The sequence below is a fragment of the Thunnus albacares genome, chromosome 1, assembly GCF_914725855.1.
Source record: "Thunnus albacares chromosome 1, fThuAlb1.1, whole genome shotgun sequence".
In the NCBI taxonomy this organism is placed as follows: Eukaryota; Metazoa; Chordata; class Actinopteri; order Scombriformes; family Scombridae; genus Thunnus; species Thunnus albacares.
The window spans coordinates 9,653,104-9,671,608 of record NC_058106.1 but is presented as its reverse complement, the minus strand read 5'-3'; the positions used below and the strand labels follow the sequence as shown (position 1 = coordinate 9,671,608).

At 38.3% G+C, this 18,505-nt stretch overlaps 1 protein-coding gene across 1 annotated transcript; it reads left to right on the top strand.

Moving 5' to 3' along the window:
* The first annotated feature begins 64 nt into the window (after positions 1 to 64).
* Positions 65 to 17,559, top strand: LOC122995991 (aminopeptidase N-like). Its single transcript, XM_044371530.1, has 21 exons — positions 65 to 690; positions 7,517 to 8,249; positions 8,396 to 8,538; positions 8,871 to 9,010; positions 9,184 to 9,310; positions 10,060 to 10,214; positions 10,617 to 10,730; positions 10,990 to 11,133; positions 11,623 to 11,688; positions 11,990 to 12,055; positions 12,146 to 12,321; positions 12,532 to 12,608; positions 12,714 to 12,847; positions 13,208 to 13,263; positions 13,363 to 13,510; positions 13,655 to 13,746; positions 13,897 to 14,007; positions 14,495 to 14,662; positions 15,995 to 16,135; positions 16,387 to 16,468; positions 16,591 to 17,559. Exons 2-21 carry the CDS (start codon positions 7,645 to 7,647, stop codon positions 16,741 to 16,743), a joined length of 2,898 nt encoding a protein of 965 aa, XP_044227465.1. The 5' UTR covers positions 65 to 690; positions 7,517 to 7,644; the 3' UTR covers positions 16,744 to 17,559.
* The last annotated feature ends 946 nt before the right edge of the window (positions 17,560 to 18,505 follow it).

The following is an 18,505-nucleotide window of genomic DNA, read 5'->3' as shown; positions in this document are numbered from 1 at the left end:
GTATAGATTGTGCAAATCTACATGTCGTTTAGTTCTAGCCAAGTTTTTATATGCTGTGAAAGGTTCTTGCCAACATCTGTGTAGAGACGCGACAGACTAACTGACCTTTTTTGGATCTTTAAGGGTCGTATAAAGTGTGTTTGAGTCTCATGGGCTGTGTTTAGTGGTCAGATAGAATCAGATTCATTAAAGCCATACTCTGTTGGTATAGTGAAACCATGAAATCCAGTTAAGCCTCTCAGTAAGGAGTTGTTTCTCTGTGTCAAAGACATTCCTTGCCAGTGATATAATCTGGAGTTTTTTCAAGTGTCAGCAGGTAAACAGTCACCAGGCTGCGTTCAAAACCACATCATGTGAAGCTCGCATTAGAACAGTCAGAACACTCTGTACCAGAAAGGATTTGAATTTTTTCTGCCCAACAATAAGTTAGCAGCATTGTTGACACAGGCACATTCTTTCAGCCCCCCTTCACGCAAATTTAGGGATTTTTTTTTTTGTTAATTTAGGGGGTTGTTCCCTCCCTATACCCCTAGGAAAACCTGCGGTAGCTCTCACCACCCTCCCATCTCCACACTCGGAGATACAGACCGCGAGTGTTTCACATCAGCCAGGATCATTTTAGCTCAATTGCTGTGTCTCATGCTGACTTAAAGCAGAGCTTGCAGTGGACATCCAGCTACACAGGGTTTGGTATGTACTGCTTTCCCATGTTTGGCAATTTAATTTACACAACATACTGCATGCCAAGTCGCTCTTTTTGTTGCAGGTTGTGTTTTTCTCCACTGAAATCGTTCTACGATTGCCTGTACTGTAAGTTTTATTGCTTTTGGCGTCTGGTACAATGTTTTTCAGCTTCTTTTATGCTGAAAAGGTTTCTCAGAATTAGTCTGCAACAAACCAAAAAGATTTACACCTCAGAGAGAGAAAAGACTGGAGCACACTGATGGATTTGCAGCCTTTAATAGTGCAAATGTTTCCACAGTCTGACTGTCTGTTTGCACTATTAAAGGCTGCAAATCCATCAGTGTGCTCCAGTCTTTTCTCTCTCAAGTTCGCTGTTGCCTGATCTGAGAAGCACCTGATTCAGCTGTACATTGCTTGAAGATTTAAAAAAAAAAAAGATTTATACCTGACTGTCCAGAACTGGTGCATGAATGCAGTATAGACAGAATGTGTCCACAAAAATCTACATAAAACAAAACTACAAACTACTCTTTCATTAGTATTCAAATACTTAATAGCACTTGCGTAATACAGTTGTAAAACACTTGTTGCCGTTACTAGGAAATAATTTGTTATGTTGTTATGCTTTGGCTTCACTGGTTGTCTGACTACATCCAGTGGGGGGGCTGTACTGGATGTAAACTCTGCAACTCCTACAGCTGGTGAAAGCTTATCTGCACAGTGTGGCTCTTAGAACACACAGGATTGATAGTGCAGGTAGAATGATAATGCAAAAATGTGTGTACAGGTGATTAACAGTATTTTACCTTCACACATGAGATAAGATTAACTTTATTGATTCCCAACAGGAAATCTGGTTGAAATAGCAAAAGATAAAGTGTGAGAGAAGAGATAGATGATGTGGAGAAAAAAAAGACCATGTGTTGCACTGATGATGTGTTTTTTCTATACTGGCCAATGTAAGACTTGCATAGAAGGCAAATGGCCAGTTTTAGACATTCCCAGATGTTACCAATAGTACAGCCACGTGCAAAGGACAGACTACTGCTCCTATACTCACAAGTGTCGCACAGTTTGTATGTTTATGTATGTGCACCGTGCGCATTGTACAGAGCATTTGATTACAAATAGGAGTTCTTGCACTGGTTTTGACCAGCAAGAACGCGCAGTACTTGCAGGGGACTGACGAGGAGAGTCTATTAAAATCACAGTATGAAACAGAGGTGGTCACATGGCTCTTTTGTTGTAATTTTTACTCCATGAAAATATGCTTTGGCCCCCCAAGATAAACATTGCCACTCAGCTGGCACTGGGAAAGTGCTAGTGATTTGTTTGACTTCTATTGCTTACTTACTCAGCATTAGCGTTTATCTTAACTGGATGCAGAAAAGGATGCTTTTCCATTAATTAAAATAAATAAAAGACTCATAAAAACTTGAAAATTCAATGTGAACATATTAGCAGTAATGTTTGGGGAGTATGTGAGAAACAGTTCTCATTTAAGTTCTCACAAGAACATTATGGCTTCAAGAATACAGACATTTTTCAGGCCTTGTGTGGCAGGAGCAGACTGATGATTGAGGGCATGTTTCATATTAAAGACAGATCCTAGAATGTCTACATTTGTTTGGTCTCGGTCTGCAGAGAGTTTAATCATTTCCAGATGTTCTTTACCTGGTGTTGGGTTCACATGGCAGTCACTGTTGATTTTTTTTTAATGCCTGGAAGACTCAAATATCTTTTCAGCCTACTTGTCTTTTCTTCATAATAAAATGACAGATAAGCTCGATATTAAGCAGGTCATAAAACTGCTGCACCTCACTTGATCTTTTAAACAGGTTGCCTGAGTTTGCTGTTTGATTGTCTCATCTCCTGCTGCCTGGTTTACAGGAAGAAATAGGCTGCAATAACAATACCAGTTAGAACTAGTAGGAATTCAAATGTACAGATTCATAATCTTACTTCTGCATTTAAAACTTTGTACTTTTATCACAATGAATGCTACCATCATGAAAATACAATGGAGTCAATTAATAATATAAATAAAATCTAACAGCGGATTCCTGACAAGCTGTTGTAGACTGGGTGTAGCTTATGTAGGCGGACTGAGCACCAGCTGTCAGCTGAAGTAAGCTTGTTTAGGTTTCTGTAACAAAGGAGACCTTATCTTTAGCTTTAGCCTCTCACTATCATAATTGTTATAAATTACTATTACAATGTATAATGGGTTGCAGATTGACCATCAGTAACCTTAATGTCCCATTTGATGTCACTCAGATATGGGATCTTTTTTTATTTAACAGCTACTATGTGTTGTTTTATCATCTTGATACTTCATGATTTTTCCCAATTTTATGATAATTGCTTTTAAAAATGAATTTGGACTGATGATATTTTTCAGAAGTCCACAACAGAAAGTGACACATTACTTCAGTGTCTGGGTGACCCCAGCAGTAAAAACATGTTTGAAGATAATGGATTTTCATATTCTCCATATGATGCAATCATGTGTCAACAGTACTTTTTATACAGCACTACCCTCCCAAATCTCAACTTGTTTTACTGGAATTTCTCTGATTGAAGTTTTTCAAGTCAATGGAGTAAACCCAAAATAATGTCACTGGTAGGATATGTTGCTCTCGATTTCTTTAGCTGTGAATGACTCTTTTTGCAAACAAAAGAAATATTTGCTCAGATATAGCTCATATCCCCTATACTGCATGAAATATTTCTTTATTTGGTTCTATAACAATGCTTTATGGTAATTTCTGTATTTTGTCAGCATCATCAAAAGTGCAAGCTCGATTTGTAGCAAAGGGAGGGGTTATGACTTCAATACCTTTCTACATATTGGCTTTTAATAAAGTCAGAAGAAAAATCATATTTAAAGAAAAAAAGATTGACTTTGCAATTAGCAGTGTGGTTTGTGAGTCCCCAAACAATGAGGAAGTAGAGCCAAGGTGCACAAACCACAAGTGTTAATTATGTTTAAACTCACTTTGTGCTGCTCACCAATAGTGAAAAAAGTACCTCTTTCTAAAAAGGAATTATAAGGAATAAAACTAATGGCTTTATTAGTGTTAATAAATCATTTAGTAATACTTTATACATCCATAAGCCATTAATAAGGACAACTTTTGGGTTGCCAGGTTGTGAAAAATCTATTTAGCTGGTTTATATTCTCCTCCAGCCTCATATATGTTGTCTTTTTAGGAAGCTGTTCATATCATCACAAAGTTATTCCAGAAGGTACCAGGACCATCTGACCAAAATTTATTAGCCTAATTAAGAATTACAACTCCTGACTCAAGCTTTCATTAGAAAATCCCAAAACCATTTTCCTTTTTTAATTACTTGCCAGCATTCACGACTACAGATGTAATAGCTGATTAGAAAATTAGTCATAAAAAAAAAGTCACAGCTTTCAGGTGTCAGGTCTGCGATTATAAATGTTAAAAATCATTAATAGGATTGTGAGTTGCGGACTTTCAACTGTAGCTCACAGTCTTCATCAGCAGATAAAGTTTGCTCGTTTTGTCATGGAGATGACTCTGTTGTCATAATTAAGTGAACTTTGGTCAAGGTGCAAGGTCAATAATCAACTTTTTCGCTCAACATTAATAGTTCTTCCAACACTAAAATCAATATAAGTTTCAACTTACAAATCCCTTGTAAAATATGCCCTATGGGAAAGTAGTAGAAAATATTTAATAGATACTTTCAGTGTAAAAACTGTTACTTAGATAACTGGGTGTTTCTCATACTCCCATAGGTACAATATCATGATCAAATGATGATGTAGCAGAGGAAACATCTGCACATGCTATCAGGTCAGAAAGGACAGATGTTTTACTCTAAACCAGGATTTTGTACTACAAGAGTGAGAGTATGTCATCCAGTGCCTTTTACTTTGAGTTTGTTTTCTCTCCTATCATGTATATCAGTATGCAGTGCACCACTGGATATTACCAGGGCTGCACCAAGATACCATAACTACATTTTATTTTACCTCTGACTTTTTATTAATAGGGAGGTGAAAATAGAGTTTTAATCCGCCATTCACATATCAATGTGGCCTTCTGGATACAAACTAAATGCAGGTTCTACAGATGATCCATCATTAGATAAATCAAAATCATTTTAATCACCTTCCATTACAATCTTCCTTACATAATGATTAGCATTTATGGTCTAGTGTGTGATCTTGTAATATAAATCTGTCAGACTGCTAAGTGTCAAGATATCAGCTGTAAATGTTGCTTATCAATAATTAACCAGAGACTCAATTAACTAGTCTTTTTTATAATGCTGTAGTCATCTTTGTTCTGATCATATTGTTCTTCCTGCCTGTGCAAAACCGAGTCATCACGTTCTGTTGCCTCCTACACGTGCTCAGTTGTAAAAGTCATGACTTTCTGTTCTTCACCCTCCTGATTAGTGTTTTATTAAAAATAAGGACACGCAGAGAAGAGTAGAAGTAATGACAAAATGCAACGGGAAATACAAACTACAAAACACAGACAAGAAAGACAGACCAATATTAAACAGAAGAAATCTATAATACCAACAATAATAACCCCAAGCATGAGAAAAGGAAAAAAAAAAACAATAATAGGGACGGGAGGGTTAAGCTTTTGACTTAATATTCTAGATCCATCTAAGATCCCTCAATATATTATAAGTACATTTCAGAAAATACATAATCTGTCCTGTTCTTTACTAAGAAAGAAATCAACTATTTTAATGAGAGGAATTTGCCTCTTCCAAATGGAGTGAGAGCACATCTCCAGTGTCCTACCCAACACAATATGATACAGTAGCTGTTCGAATTCAGTAACTAACAGAAGTTTACTGTTAATTCTTCAAAGATATATCTGTCAATTAAATAAAAGGCTACAGCCAGCAGCCTTAGCTTAGCTTAGCACAAAAACTGGAAAGTGAGGGAAGCAACTAGCCTGGCTTTATCCAAAGGTAAAAATATCATCCTCCCAGCACCTATTAAACTGGAGTCATTAGTGAGAGGTTACCTGGACACTTCAAGAAATGGTCCGGCACATAATGCACATGTATTTCATCTCTGGTGAAACTACATGTTTTGCTATGGACAAGTGCAGAAAATTAAATGTGACGTGCAATTATTTATTGCACATGGCACATTTAATTTTTGCTTTTGTCACCTTCACATATTTCACACACTTCATTTATTTGTCCATGGCACAGTCCATATTTCCTTTGTAGAGTCAATAATTCATTTCAAGTTTTATATACCTTATCAAAACTATTATTATTCCATTCTGTCGGTAGATTTAAAATTTTAAATTTAATTTTAATATTTTTTTGTTTATTTCATTATCTATTATTACCTTACTTTTGTTCTAATTTTATTCTTCTATTATTCTTTCTATTTTATCTATTATTCTTCTATCTTGGCCAACAAAACAGATTCTGACATTGTTGTTTTACCACTTTGGGTTTTTTATGGCATATTATGTGTTAATTGGTGAGCTTTACGGAGGATAGTTAGCCAAACTCGATGTATCCCCCCACTTCCAGTCTTTGTGCTAAAATAAGCCATCTGTAGCTACATATTTACTGAAGAGACATGGAGGTGGTAACATTACCCATCTTCTCATCACACTTTTGGCAAAAAAAACAAATAAGCATATTCCTCAAAATGTCAAACTATTCTTTTAAAGCATGTATTTTTTTAAAAGGAGAAACATCATAATATCCCTCTTACAGAAAAAAAAGTTAATTTGTTAGCAAAACACCCTTGTTCAATTCAATACACTCATGGGTCTTGTGGTCCGCTGAATAACTATTCCTTCTGTCCTTAGTTGTCTTTTTCATAATCCAGTCCAGCAGGAACCTTGCAGTCACCCCTAAGAACTTTTCCCTCAGCCTCTCTGCATGGGGGACTTTGCAATACGTGTTGATGAGTTCTTCATGATGTTGATGCACTTCTCTAGAATGCCATAGCGAATACAAAAATGAAGTAAGGTAGTTTTGAAAAAAATTAGTAGAATTTCTGGCAGTTGTATTTATAATTAATGACCATGAATGGCTGAAATGTAATGATTTATTGTGGTTAAATACTGCTGTACATGTAGCACATGTACAGTAACAATGATACTACAATGCCAGTTTTGAGCACCAAAGATTCTGCACCATTACTTGACATTCATGAATCTGAGAGCTGCTGAGTTACGGACAAAATGACCCAGGTCTTTCCATCCTCCCATTTTTCTCTAGGTATTATGAACATGTCTTTTGGCCATGTTAATAGCTCAACCTTTAACTTAGGAGAGACAAGACTTGGTGTACTAGACAAACACAGACTGAGTCCCCTCAGAGTCCTGCTCTGACCTCCTGATTCAGGCATGGGGAAAGTCTACTATGTCAGTAAAAATGTGGGACTTGGGCTGCTTGTACTTGCAGCCAGCAGGAACCTTGCAGTCACCCCTGAGAACTTTTCCCTCAGCCTCTCTGCATGGGGGACTTTGCAATACGTGCTGATGAGTTCTTCATGATGTTGATGCACTTCTCTAGAATGCCATAGCGAATACAAAAATGAAGCAAGGTTGTTTTGAAAAAATTTAGTAGAATTTCTGGCAGTTGTATTTATAATTAATGAACATGAATGGCTGAAATATAATGATTTATTGTGGTGAAATACTTCTGTACATGTAGCACATGTACAGTAACAATGATACTACAATGCCAGTTTTGAACACCAAAGATTCTGCACCATTACTTGACATTCATGAATCTGAGAGCTGCTGAGTTGCGGACAAAATGACCCAGGTCTTTCCATCTTCCCATTTTTCTCTAGGTATTATGAACATGTCTTTTTGCCATGTTAATAGCGCAACCTTTAACTAAGGAGAGACGAGACTTGGTGCACTGGACAAACACAGACTGAGTCCCCTCAGAGTCCTGCTCTGACCTCCTGATTCAGGGATGGGGAAAGTCTACTATGTCAGTAAAAATGTGGGACTTGGGCTGCTTGTACTTGCGGCCAGCGCTCTGGCTACGATTATAGCTCTGTCCATTGCCTACAACAAGGAAAGAGCTAAGAATCAAGGCAATCCAGGACATGGATCAACAGACAGCACCAGCATGCCTTCACCCGCCACTACCCCCTTCATCTCAAAGGAGCCTTGGGATCACTACAGACTTCCAGACACCCTCGTTCCTCTCCACTACAATGTGACCCTGTGGCCTCGGTTGGAGCTCAATGCAGATGACATGTACATCTTCACTGGACATTCAGTAGTGGTGTTCAGATGCATGAAGGAAACAGACCTCATCCTCATCCACTCCAACAAGCTGAACCTCACCATCTTCAATGGGCACCATGCTAAGCTGAGTAGACTGGACGACGTCACTGTACCTGTTATACAAAAGTCTTGGCTTGTGGTGAAGACAGAGTATCTGGTTCTTCAGTTACGAAGCAAACTAACTGTGGGAACACTTTATAAACTTTACACTGAATTTCGGGGGGAGCTGGCAGACGACCTGGAAGGCTTCTACAGGAGTGAATACATTGACAATGGTGTGAAGAAGTAAGCAATGACATAGTGTACATTAATGATGGACCATCATTCTACAGTTAATTTCATGGCTCAAATGTTGCTGTCGTCGGGACTTTGGATTATCTCCTTTGGTTGATGTTTATTATGTGTTAATGTTTAATTTGAACATTTTGCAGAGTTGTTGCTACCTCGCAGATGCAAGCAACGTACGCCAGGAAAACCTTCCCTTGCTTTGACGAGCCAGCCATGAAAGCCATCTTCAGCATCGTCATCATCCACAATCGAGACACCGTGGCTCTGTCCAATGGCATGGAAATTGGTTCGTTTTCGAAACAAAACAAACAAAAAAATAAATTTAGTCCTTTAAAATGTGTCTTACATCTTAGTGGAAACTGGAGAAAACAGATTATATAAGAGGCATTTTGCAAGATATTAAACAGACTGTCATAAAAGTTACTTTCAAAGTAGACAACGTGATGAAGATGTGGAGATAGACCATATGTTTTATATTATCAGATGTCTCTGTTGTGTGCGAGACAGTTTTGTTATAAATAATTAATGACTTGGGCAATAGGTTATGAGAAAATCAGCAACTAGATACTGTTAATGCTAACAGAGTGTCAAGGTCTAACTCTTCCTCTCCCTGTACAGACACCGCAGACACTGTCATCGATGGCGTGGCTGTCAGAAAAACCACATTTGAGCCCACAAAGAGAATGTCCACATATGTGCTGGCATTTATTGTCACTGACTTTGTTAACATTCAGACGAACGAACACAACAATTTGTGGGTAAGAACTTTTCTTCCCTATATTTACATTGATTTCCATTACCATTGAGGTCAGCTTACAATTTATTCCTTGATCACCAGCAGTCCAAACAGGTTGCTCCATCTAGAGAGAGAGAGAGAGAGATACAGGTTTTTAAAGTTATCGTGGACTACAAGCCCTTCTATTCTTTGCAGATCCGAATCTGGGCTCGAAGAAAAGCCATAGAAGACAGTCAGGGTGACTATGCTCTCAGTGTTACAGGGCCGATCCTTCGGTTTTATGAGCACTATTACAACGCAACATATCCACTTTCCAAGTCAGGTAGGTCAACTCAGCATCAATGTGCTGAGGCAATCATTTTCCTCTGAGGACAGAAACATTAATCCCATTTCATTTATTTCAGTCAGCACACATGGTCTTTGCAATTGGAAAGAGATTTTATTCATTATGTGCAAGCATTGGACATTTGCTATTGAGCATTTTTCCTGTGCTCAGAAGCGTCTTTTCTTTAGATCAACATTACAAGAACCAGTATTGACTCAAATAGTAAAAAAACAGACAAAGCAACACAACATATAGTCATATGATACTCCCTGGATGCACCATTGTCTCAAAAGGTCTCAAAACCTTCTCATGAAGGTTGCCTAACTTTAAGAAAGTAACTTCAACTCTCAACACATGTTTCTCTAACCTTAACAAGGTGATAATCTTAACCCAAACCATGATCTTTCCCTAAACCTAACCAAGTGGTTTTTGTGCCTAAACCAGATATTAACCATAGTGTTGTCACATCATAAAACGTCATCATGTTTTTTTAACAATGATTTGTAACTGTTTTGAAAAGCACGAGACAAATTATGTTGTCTTGCCAATTACTGCTGATAAGGGCACCAAATTAGAAAACGCTCCTATGCTTCATTCTGGAGTGCACACTGTCAAAAAGCATATTTGGTCATTTTATTTGAAGGACTTGTTGGATTGAGGTTAAGTGTATATTATCATGGCTTTGATGGTCCATTTAGAAGACACCTAGGTTGTCTTTGAATTTCTGATGTTTTTGTCTTCTCCAGATCAGATAGCTCTGCCTGACTTCAATGCTGGGGCAATGGAGAACTGGGGTCTGATCACATACAGGGAGACGGCCCTGCTCTTTGACCCCATTATATCCTCCACTGGAAACAAAGAGAGAGTTACAACTGTCATCTCCCATGAACTGGCACACATGGTAGGTCACAATATTTCTGCCACATTGCTGTGTTCACATCAGACCCAGTTTCAGTAATGAAAACAAAAAAAAGGATAGAATGTTATAATAGAGGGTTATATAAGTAGGACATTGGTGCAAACCATCGACTAGTAAGTTTTAGTTGCTTTTAACAAAATTAAGCTTATTCAAATAAAATCTCAACAAAGTCTTCCTCCTCTCTGGTGAAGAACACAATGATGTTGTAAGAATACATTTGGCCACAGTACTTAACCTCCCTTTGCAAAAGCAGATTACTCAGTTTACTGTCAGACACCAGCGGTGTTCACGGAAACATTAATTCTCTGAGAATGTGCTGTAATCACACAGGACTTTAGTGGGTACAGTAGCGGAACTATTTTCGTATGTGTCATGTTTTTTTAGTGGTTTGGAAACTTGGTGACTTTGCAATGGTGGAATGATCTGTGGCTGAACGAGGGCTTTGCATCATACGTGGAGTACCTGGGAGCTGACCATGCTGAGCCCACCTGGAACATTGTAAGAGTTTGTACCTTCAAAGACAGTGAGCCTTGACACCCCTCACAAGAAATGTACTGTTATGTTTCAAGCTTTATGATGACCTCACTGTTGTATTTAGCAAGTTGGGTTTGGAGTATCTTTGGTAGGGAACAAAGTATGGTTAAAGTAAATGAGTAAGCAAGAGATACATAGACATACAGTTTAGTGATGTATTGATCATCAGCCCCTCACAGATAAGTTTAAACCTGTTCTAACTCATCTCTCTGCTTGGCTGCAGAAAGACCTGATTATTCTATATGACATCCACAAAGTCTTCGCTGTGGATGCCTTGGCATCCTCCCACCCACTGTCCCGCCGAGAAGAGGAGGTCAATGATCCTGCTCAGATCAGTGAGATGTTCAACACCATCTCCTACAGCAAGGTCTGCTCCTCTGACACAGTTTTACACAGTACCTGATACAGGACCTTTGCAGACATACAATATTTACAGCTTTGCACAACAGAACTCTTTGCTATTAATTTTACATTTAGGAGTGACGAGCCTTTAAGATACTCAAAAATGAGGTGATGCCTTAGGAAAGTTAAAGTTTTACTTTCCATATTAAGGCAGTTTTACCTGATAATTTATATAAAATGATATATAAAACCATTGACCTACAAAATGTTACCCAGGAAAAATGCCTTTATCAAACAACCATAGTAAAAAATAATACATTTATCCAAAAATATGTAGTAAGGCTATTTTTTTCCATCGATCCATTCCTGGATCTTGAAATTTCTATCTGTGCCACAATAGCCCATGAGGGAAACATCTTGTTTTAATATTTTCCTTGGAATGAATGTAAGAGTCTTTGCTGTTACGAGAAGTTGAAACCAACCAAATTCATGTGGTTAATGTGTTTGTTTTCAGGGAGCAGCGGTGCTCAGGATGCTGTCAGAATTTCTCAGTGAGCCTGTTTTTGCCAAAGGACTCAGTGTGAGTATTAACTCTATTATAAGACCTCATCACTGAATCACGACTCCCATGTGTGACAGAGTCTGTGACAAAACGAACTAAATTCATCAAGACATGATGAGTGTGTGTGAGCACAACAAAAGATTGTTATTTAAATGTATGATATGTGGCTTTCTGTGTGCAATAGTTTGTCAGTTGAGATTCTGATAGACTTTTTTACTACATGTTGCCTAATACAGCTTTATCATTTTGATTACGGATGACAATCTGTTGACAGTTATTGACAGTTGTCCTGCTGTTTATCCCATCTTTCTTTCCTCAGTCTTACCTGAATACGTTCGCGTTCAAGAACACAGTATATACAGACTTGTGGGACCATCTCCAACAGGTTGGTTTAGTAAAAAAACATCACACTCACAGCTGTGTTTTGCATGGGTGTGTGTTTCTTCAATTCCTGCTGCCCTCTGTTTGTTGTCAGGCAGTTGAAAACACACCAGGCATGCATATTCCACACACCGTCCATGACATCATGCACCGCTGGACCCTTCAGATGGGCTTCCCAGTGGTCACTATTAACACTCGGACAGGAAGTATCACCCAGAAACACTTCCTGTTGGATCCAGACTCAGTGGTGGACAGGCCCTCTCAGTTCAAGTAGGAATCAGTTTTACCTTATCCTGTAAGTTCCATGTAGACGATAAATGCAGAATTTCATCCCAACATGAGATATCCTCCATTTGGATTAATGTCTGCTTTGATAAAACAATCACTGCTGACTGATATCTTAGCTCTTGATGTATGGTTGTTAAAAACCGCCACTATTCTGTGTCGTCACTCATCATCTCTTTTTGTTTGTCTGTCCAGTTACACATGGTTTGTCCCGATTAAATGGATGAAGACAGGTGTGGAGCAGCAACAGTACTGGCTCCTTCATAAGACAGGTGCAGTCATAGTTCTTCTATATAAGACCTACATATTAGAGAAGCAAAGACATGGTGTCCACTGAATATTTTGCAGCCTTGAATTCCTTTCATATTTTTTACTAGACACCAACAATCAGATGAAAGCGTCAGGAGAGGATTGGGTGTTGGCGAACACCAATGTATCTGGATATTTCAGGGTGAACTATGATGCTGAAAATTGGAATCGTCTCCTCTCCCTGCTCAACACCAACCATGAAGTGAGTCGCATGTCTTTTCACCTGTCTGACATTCTTCATTCTATGCAGTTTATTTGTCCACTTTTAGATAGATTCAGAATATTCAGTTGCTGTCCTCTTTCCTGTTCTACACATGCATGGTTTCAGAGTTTTTATAAATTATGATTAATCTGGTGGTTTTGGAAAATTTCATTTTTGATTCTACATTTTGATAATGGTTTCTGAAACTACAGACCCCAGGGCAGTGTAATGAAAAATTAAAATGACTATAAAATGAAGTTATTATGGCTTTTTTCAGCTGGTCTGTTTGCTTCACTGCATCAGTTTGGTTGTCTGTGATATAATTTGTAAATGTAGATGTATGTGTGTCATTGCCTACAGAGTTTATCAATCATCAACAGAGCACAGATCATAGATGATGCGTTCAACCTAGCAAGGTAATGAAAAATAAGTATTTAAAGTATTCAACACCTCAGACATTGTGTATCGACAAAGAATGTAAAAGATTTTTTTATTTATTTTTTTGCCATGTGTAGAGCTAAAATAATCAATACAACACTAGCCTTGAAAACTACCAAATACTTGTCCAAGGAGAGAGACTACATCCCCTGGGAGTCAGCACTGAGAAACCTCAACTACTACATCCTCATGTTTGACCGCTCTGAGGTCTATGGAGCTTTCCAGGTTAGTATTGCTTTACTACTAATATGAAAACTAATATTGATAGTCATTCTGATGCCAATTGAAATACATAAAAGGAAAGAGTACAATGACTGGACATAAAAACTATTATTATACACTATATATGCAATTTTTTAAAAATTTTAGGCATACCTCAAGAAACAAATCCAACCACTTTTTGACCACTTCAAGACAATTACACTTAACTGGACTAGAGTACCTACAGGACACACCGACCAGTAAGAAATCTTTTCCCAGAAAAAAGCACACGATTTACTATTTGTTGACATAATTTAATTCAGTGCAATAATGTAATTCATTTGGACTGTTACCCTTTCTACAAGTCTCATTAGTTTTTTCCTAATATCCTTTATCACGTTCCCTCTCAGGTATAATCAGATTAATGCTATTGGAACAGCCTGCAGTATGGGTGTGGTGGGTTGCAGGGAGCTGACAAAAAGCTGGTTCAAACAGTGGATGGAAAACCCACATGAAAACCCGTGAGTACGAAGAACTTTAAGTCAGTTCTTTTATGTTTTAAAATTTGAGATTTAAATATCTGTCCCAAACAGTCAGTGAAACAACTGTACAGACGTTAGCTGTAGCTATCTGGCAACATACTGTACACACTGACTGTGTGTGTAAGGAGTGAGCATGAGCGGTTGTGTGTGTTTGCATTCACATATTCACAGTATATAACTAAATGATTGCACATAACATAAACGGCAGAATTTTCACTTCCTTGTTCGCCAATAAGCAACCAATAATCAAGAAAAGTTTCAGAAGTCCCTGTTACAATACATGAAAAAATACTGAAGTGACCCTATAATTATAGACAATGAAATCTGCTAGTAGGTAGTCAAAATATCTTACAGCCCCATCACTAATAATTGCCACCTTAATTAGTACCATGGACCCCTCTTGGCTCTGTGAGATTAGTGTGGTATTCATTATCCAATCTACACTGTTTATCTTGATATTGACCAGGATCCATCCCAACTTGAAAAGCACGGTTTACTGCATGGCCATAGCCTTTGGTGGCGTGGAGGAGTGGGACTTTGCCTGGAGAATGTTCAAGAACGCCACTCTAGCATCTGAAGCTACCAAGCTCAGGTCAGCATTGGCCTGTGCCAAAGCACCTTGGCTTTTGAACAGGTACGTGCAGCATCCTGATCTGTGAGAATATTTACAGTGTTTTGTGAATAAGACACTTCTATTAACTCTACCAGTGTATGACAGGTACAAATACGTGGAGAGTTTTTTATTTTCTATTCTGCAGGCCACTATTTTCAGTTGTTTCCTGTAATTTTCAAAGAAGACACTAACTGGGTCAATTAATAAGAATGAAAATCACTTGATACATTGGATAGTCGAACATTCATTTGAACATTTGTTCAAAACAAGATAGCCATGACAGATAACCTGGTGTTTTCCTGTAGAATGATTTAAAGTGAGACTATAACATTTCTGAACAGCATCCTCTGTGGACACAAGTAAAAATTACAGTATAATGACATATAAAACCATTGAAATTCTATCTGTAACATACTAAAATGTAACATTAGGTTAACTGCTGGACTGTTTGTGCAGAACTTTTAGTGATATGACTGTAGAGATGTTAGCTGTGGCTATGGCTAGCAACACACCCACTGTGTGTGTTTGTGCGACAGAACTCACTGGCATGGATGAATTTTTGCCTGAATCACACCTTCTTGCATCTGTCTGTTGACTTTGCATGCAATTGTGCCGTGTCTAAAATTAGCTTTGCATTCTGTCTGAGCACACCTTAGCTCAATGACTTAAAGCAATGGTGCGACAGAAATACTTTCTTGCTGTGAGTTAGATGAGAAGGTTGATACCTTTCACTCTCATATTTGTCTGTTAACTATAAGGATACGGCCAGCAGCTGGTTAGCTTAGCTTAGCATAAAGACTAGAAATGGTGAAACAGCTACTCTCTGTTCAAAGGTAAAAAAATCATCTTCCAAGACCACTAAAACTCACTAATTAACATGTTATGTCTTGTTTATTTGATCTGTAAAAAACAAGTGTACAAATGACAGATTGTGCTTTGCCTATTCAACTATTTCTCTCACTATTTCTTGGCCCGGAACAGTTACTTCCTGAAGTCTCTGCTGGTTGCTTGGCAACCTCAGGGTAAAACCACAACCGATTGTTTACTTACATTTTTTATGAATTGAACAAATGAGATATAAGGTGTCAATTAGTGGTTTTAGAGATTTAGAGGTTAGACTAGCTGTTTCCCCCTGTTTCTTTGTGCAAAGCTAAGCTAACCCAGTGCTGGCTGTAGCATTATATTTAATGAAGAGCAGTATCAATCTTTTCATCTAATTCTTGGCAAGAAACCGAAAAAGTTTAAATTTACCAAAATGTCAAATTATTGCTTCAACAAAAAGGTAACAAACACATCACCCTTTTAATATGGCCCAGGTGTTTAAAATATTGAACAATCTTTTGCATGAGCCAGGTATCTGGAGTACACCCTGGACCCAACTAAGATCCGCAAGCAAGACACCACCTCTACCATCCAATACATTGCCGGAAATGTTGTGGGGATGCCGCTGGCCTGGAACTTCATCAGAGAAAGATGGAGCTTCATTTTCCAGCAGTAAGAGCTCAGCTTAACTCCTAACATGAGGGTTTGTTGGAAAAACAGTCAGCACTCTTGAGGAATGATGTAAGAATGGGATGAAAGATTAAATAAACAGCATCCACAATAGCTCTTAACTGAGCGTAAAAGTCAGGAACACTGAGGATTTCTTGGTATTCCTTGGATGTAACCTTTGCCTTTACTTGCAGATTTTCCTGTTTACATTGACATTTATCTGGTGTTTAACGGCATCTTTCTTTGTGTTTTAGGTATGGAAAAGGATCATTTTCCTTCTCTAATCTCATCAGTGATATCACAAGGAGATTCTCTACAGAGTTTGAGTTGCAGGAGGTATGCGGTCCACACAGCCACAACTATAATGAAATACACATGAAATTCTCCTGAGGCTGTTTAGAAAAGAAAGACAAGAAATGCAGAAATGTTTGTGTCTTTGTTTTTGTTTCTTTATGCAGCTAAGGAAATTCAAAGAAGACAATCGAGATGTTGGTTTTGGCTCAGGCACCTTGGCCCTGGAGCAGGCTATAGAGAAGACCATAGCCAACATCAAATGGGTGACAGAGAATAAAGCCCATGTGCTGAAGTGGTTTACTGAGGAGTCCACATGAGAATACCTGGAAGTCAAAATGATGCTCTCTCTCTTTTTTGTGTACTGTCAGGGATATGTAATGAATGACAATCACTATAATCATCAGGTACAACAAATGCCCTGTTCTTTTCTTGGTGACTGATGTAACACAATACCTCACTGGACACCAACTTCAGTGCAAAAGAACAGACACATGATCATCAGTGGATCACATGTATCATTATATCAAGAAATGTAGTTATCAGTTGATTTGTAGTTGAACTCTCACCTCTAGTCTGTGATCATCATAAAGAAAACCAGTGTAACAAAAATAGCTTTACTCACATAACATTTATTTTTACCATCAAAAAAATATTAATATATGTCGCTTTCTTTTCACATTATACATTGCTGCTTTCTATGATGTATGCAAAGCATGTATACCATAAACACAGGGCATTAATCCACTAGTAGAGCATCAGAGTGACTTTAATGTATTACAGTGAAATGACTGAAACTGTGTTGGATGGACACCACACATTAATCATGATACCTTTCATGCAAACTTGATTCTGTATGATGGACTGCGTAACAGTTCAATAAAATTGTCTGTGTGTGGGTGTGTGCCTGAGTGTGTGTACAGTATGTGTTTATCCCTGCAAATGTGCGATGAATATAAGTTTGTCTCTGTTTTTTTCAACTTCGGAAAACTAACATTTCCTGAAGCTCCCTCCGTGTTAGGCCAAGATGCTATTCTCAGGACTGGATGTCTTTACATTGAGAATAATTTTGCCCTTCAGTGGTTGGACAGAACGGTAAACGTGATCTTCCAAAATAAATTTTGTTAGGCTTTTCATTGTTTGTCCTTTGTGACCAGGTTACATCGCTGTCTCTGTCTCTCTCCTCTGCTCTGCTCTGCTCTGCTCTCTGTCTCTGTGTCATGGTTGTATAAAGAGTCTGTGTGTCTGCTTGATCGAGGGCAGGGCTGAGCTACACACGCAGAGCAGAAAGACCACAGTGGGCAGGATGAAGCTCTGCATTCACACAAAATCCAGCAATTCGGCACCTTCCTGCAGGGTTGTGCGGAGGTGTGGTCGTGTTTATTTGAAAATAACATTTTATTTAACTGATTCATGGCTTTGTTCTTGACCACCGCTGCTCTCTCTCTCAGTGTGTGTGTGTGTGTTTGAGTGTGACCTCACTGTATGGGGTCCTGTCACACTCGCAGCACTATACTAAATACTGCCAGCCTATGGTACCTTTTCCACCTCAGGACAAAATGTGAAAGTTTTCCAGAGAGGAGAAACCTGTCATGTTCCAGCCGGTACAAAACACTAAGTGCTAAGTGACACTGAGCGTTCAAGGTAACAACACGAGCTGATAAGAGGTTTTACTGACTTTTTATGACCTGTATAAGGTTGAAAATAAAATGGTTAAAAGGGCACTGCAGTGATTATACATGTCAAAGTTAATCTATCAGTCATGATGAGCACCACACAGCCTGTGAAACCAGTTGTGTAATTCTTTGGCTTTTCTTTTGTAATGTCATATTTGATGAGATTACTCACATCTAACTTTAGGCTTGGGCTTGGAGACAGAAAGTGGTCATAGAGTATGAAAAATATGCATTTGCCAAGCAGGGAGTGTCGAACGAAAAATGTTATTTTGTGTTTTTGGAGCTTTTTGGAGTTTGTGGCCATGGTATTTTGCAACCTTACCTTCACAGTTTTAGTAATTATCTGGAATCACTCTAACGTGATGACAGGCAGTGTAAAGCTAAGTACATATGTAGTAGGCCATGA

Excerpts from the sequence above, each read along its gene's own strand:
- LOC122995991 (XM_044371530.1), top strand. The coding sequence starts at position 7,645 with ATGGGGAAAGTCTACTATGTCAGTAAAAATGTGGGACTTGGGCTGCTT. Across the intron at positions 8,250-8,395 it reads ATTGACAATGGTGTGAAGAA|AGTTGTTGCTACCTCGCAGA; the intron begins GTAAGCAATGAC and ends AACATTTTGCAG. Across the intron at positions 10,215-10,616 it reads CCCATGAACTGGCACACATG|TGGTTTGGAAACTTGGTGAC; the intron begins GTAGGTCACAAT and ends ATGTTTTTTTAG.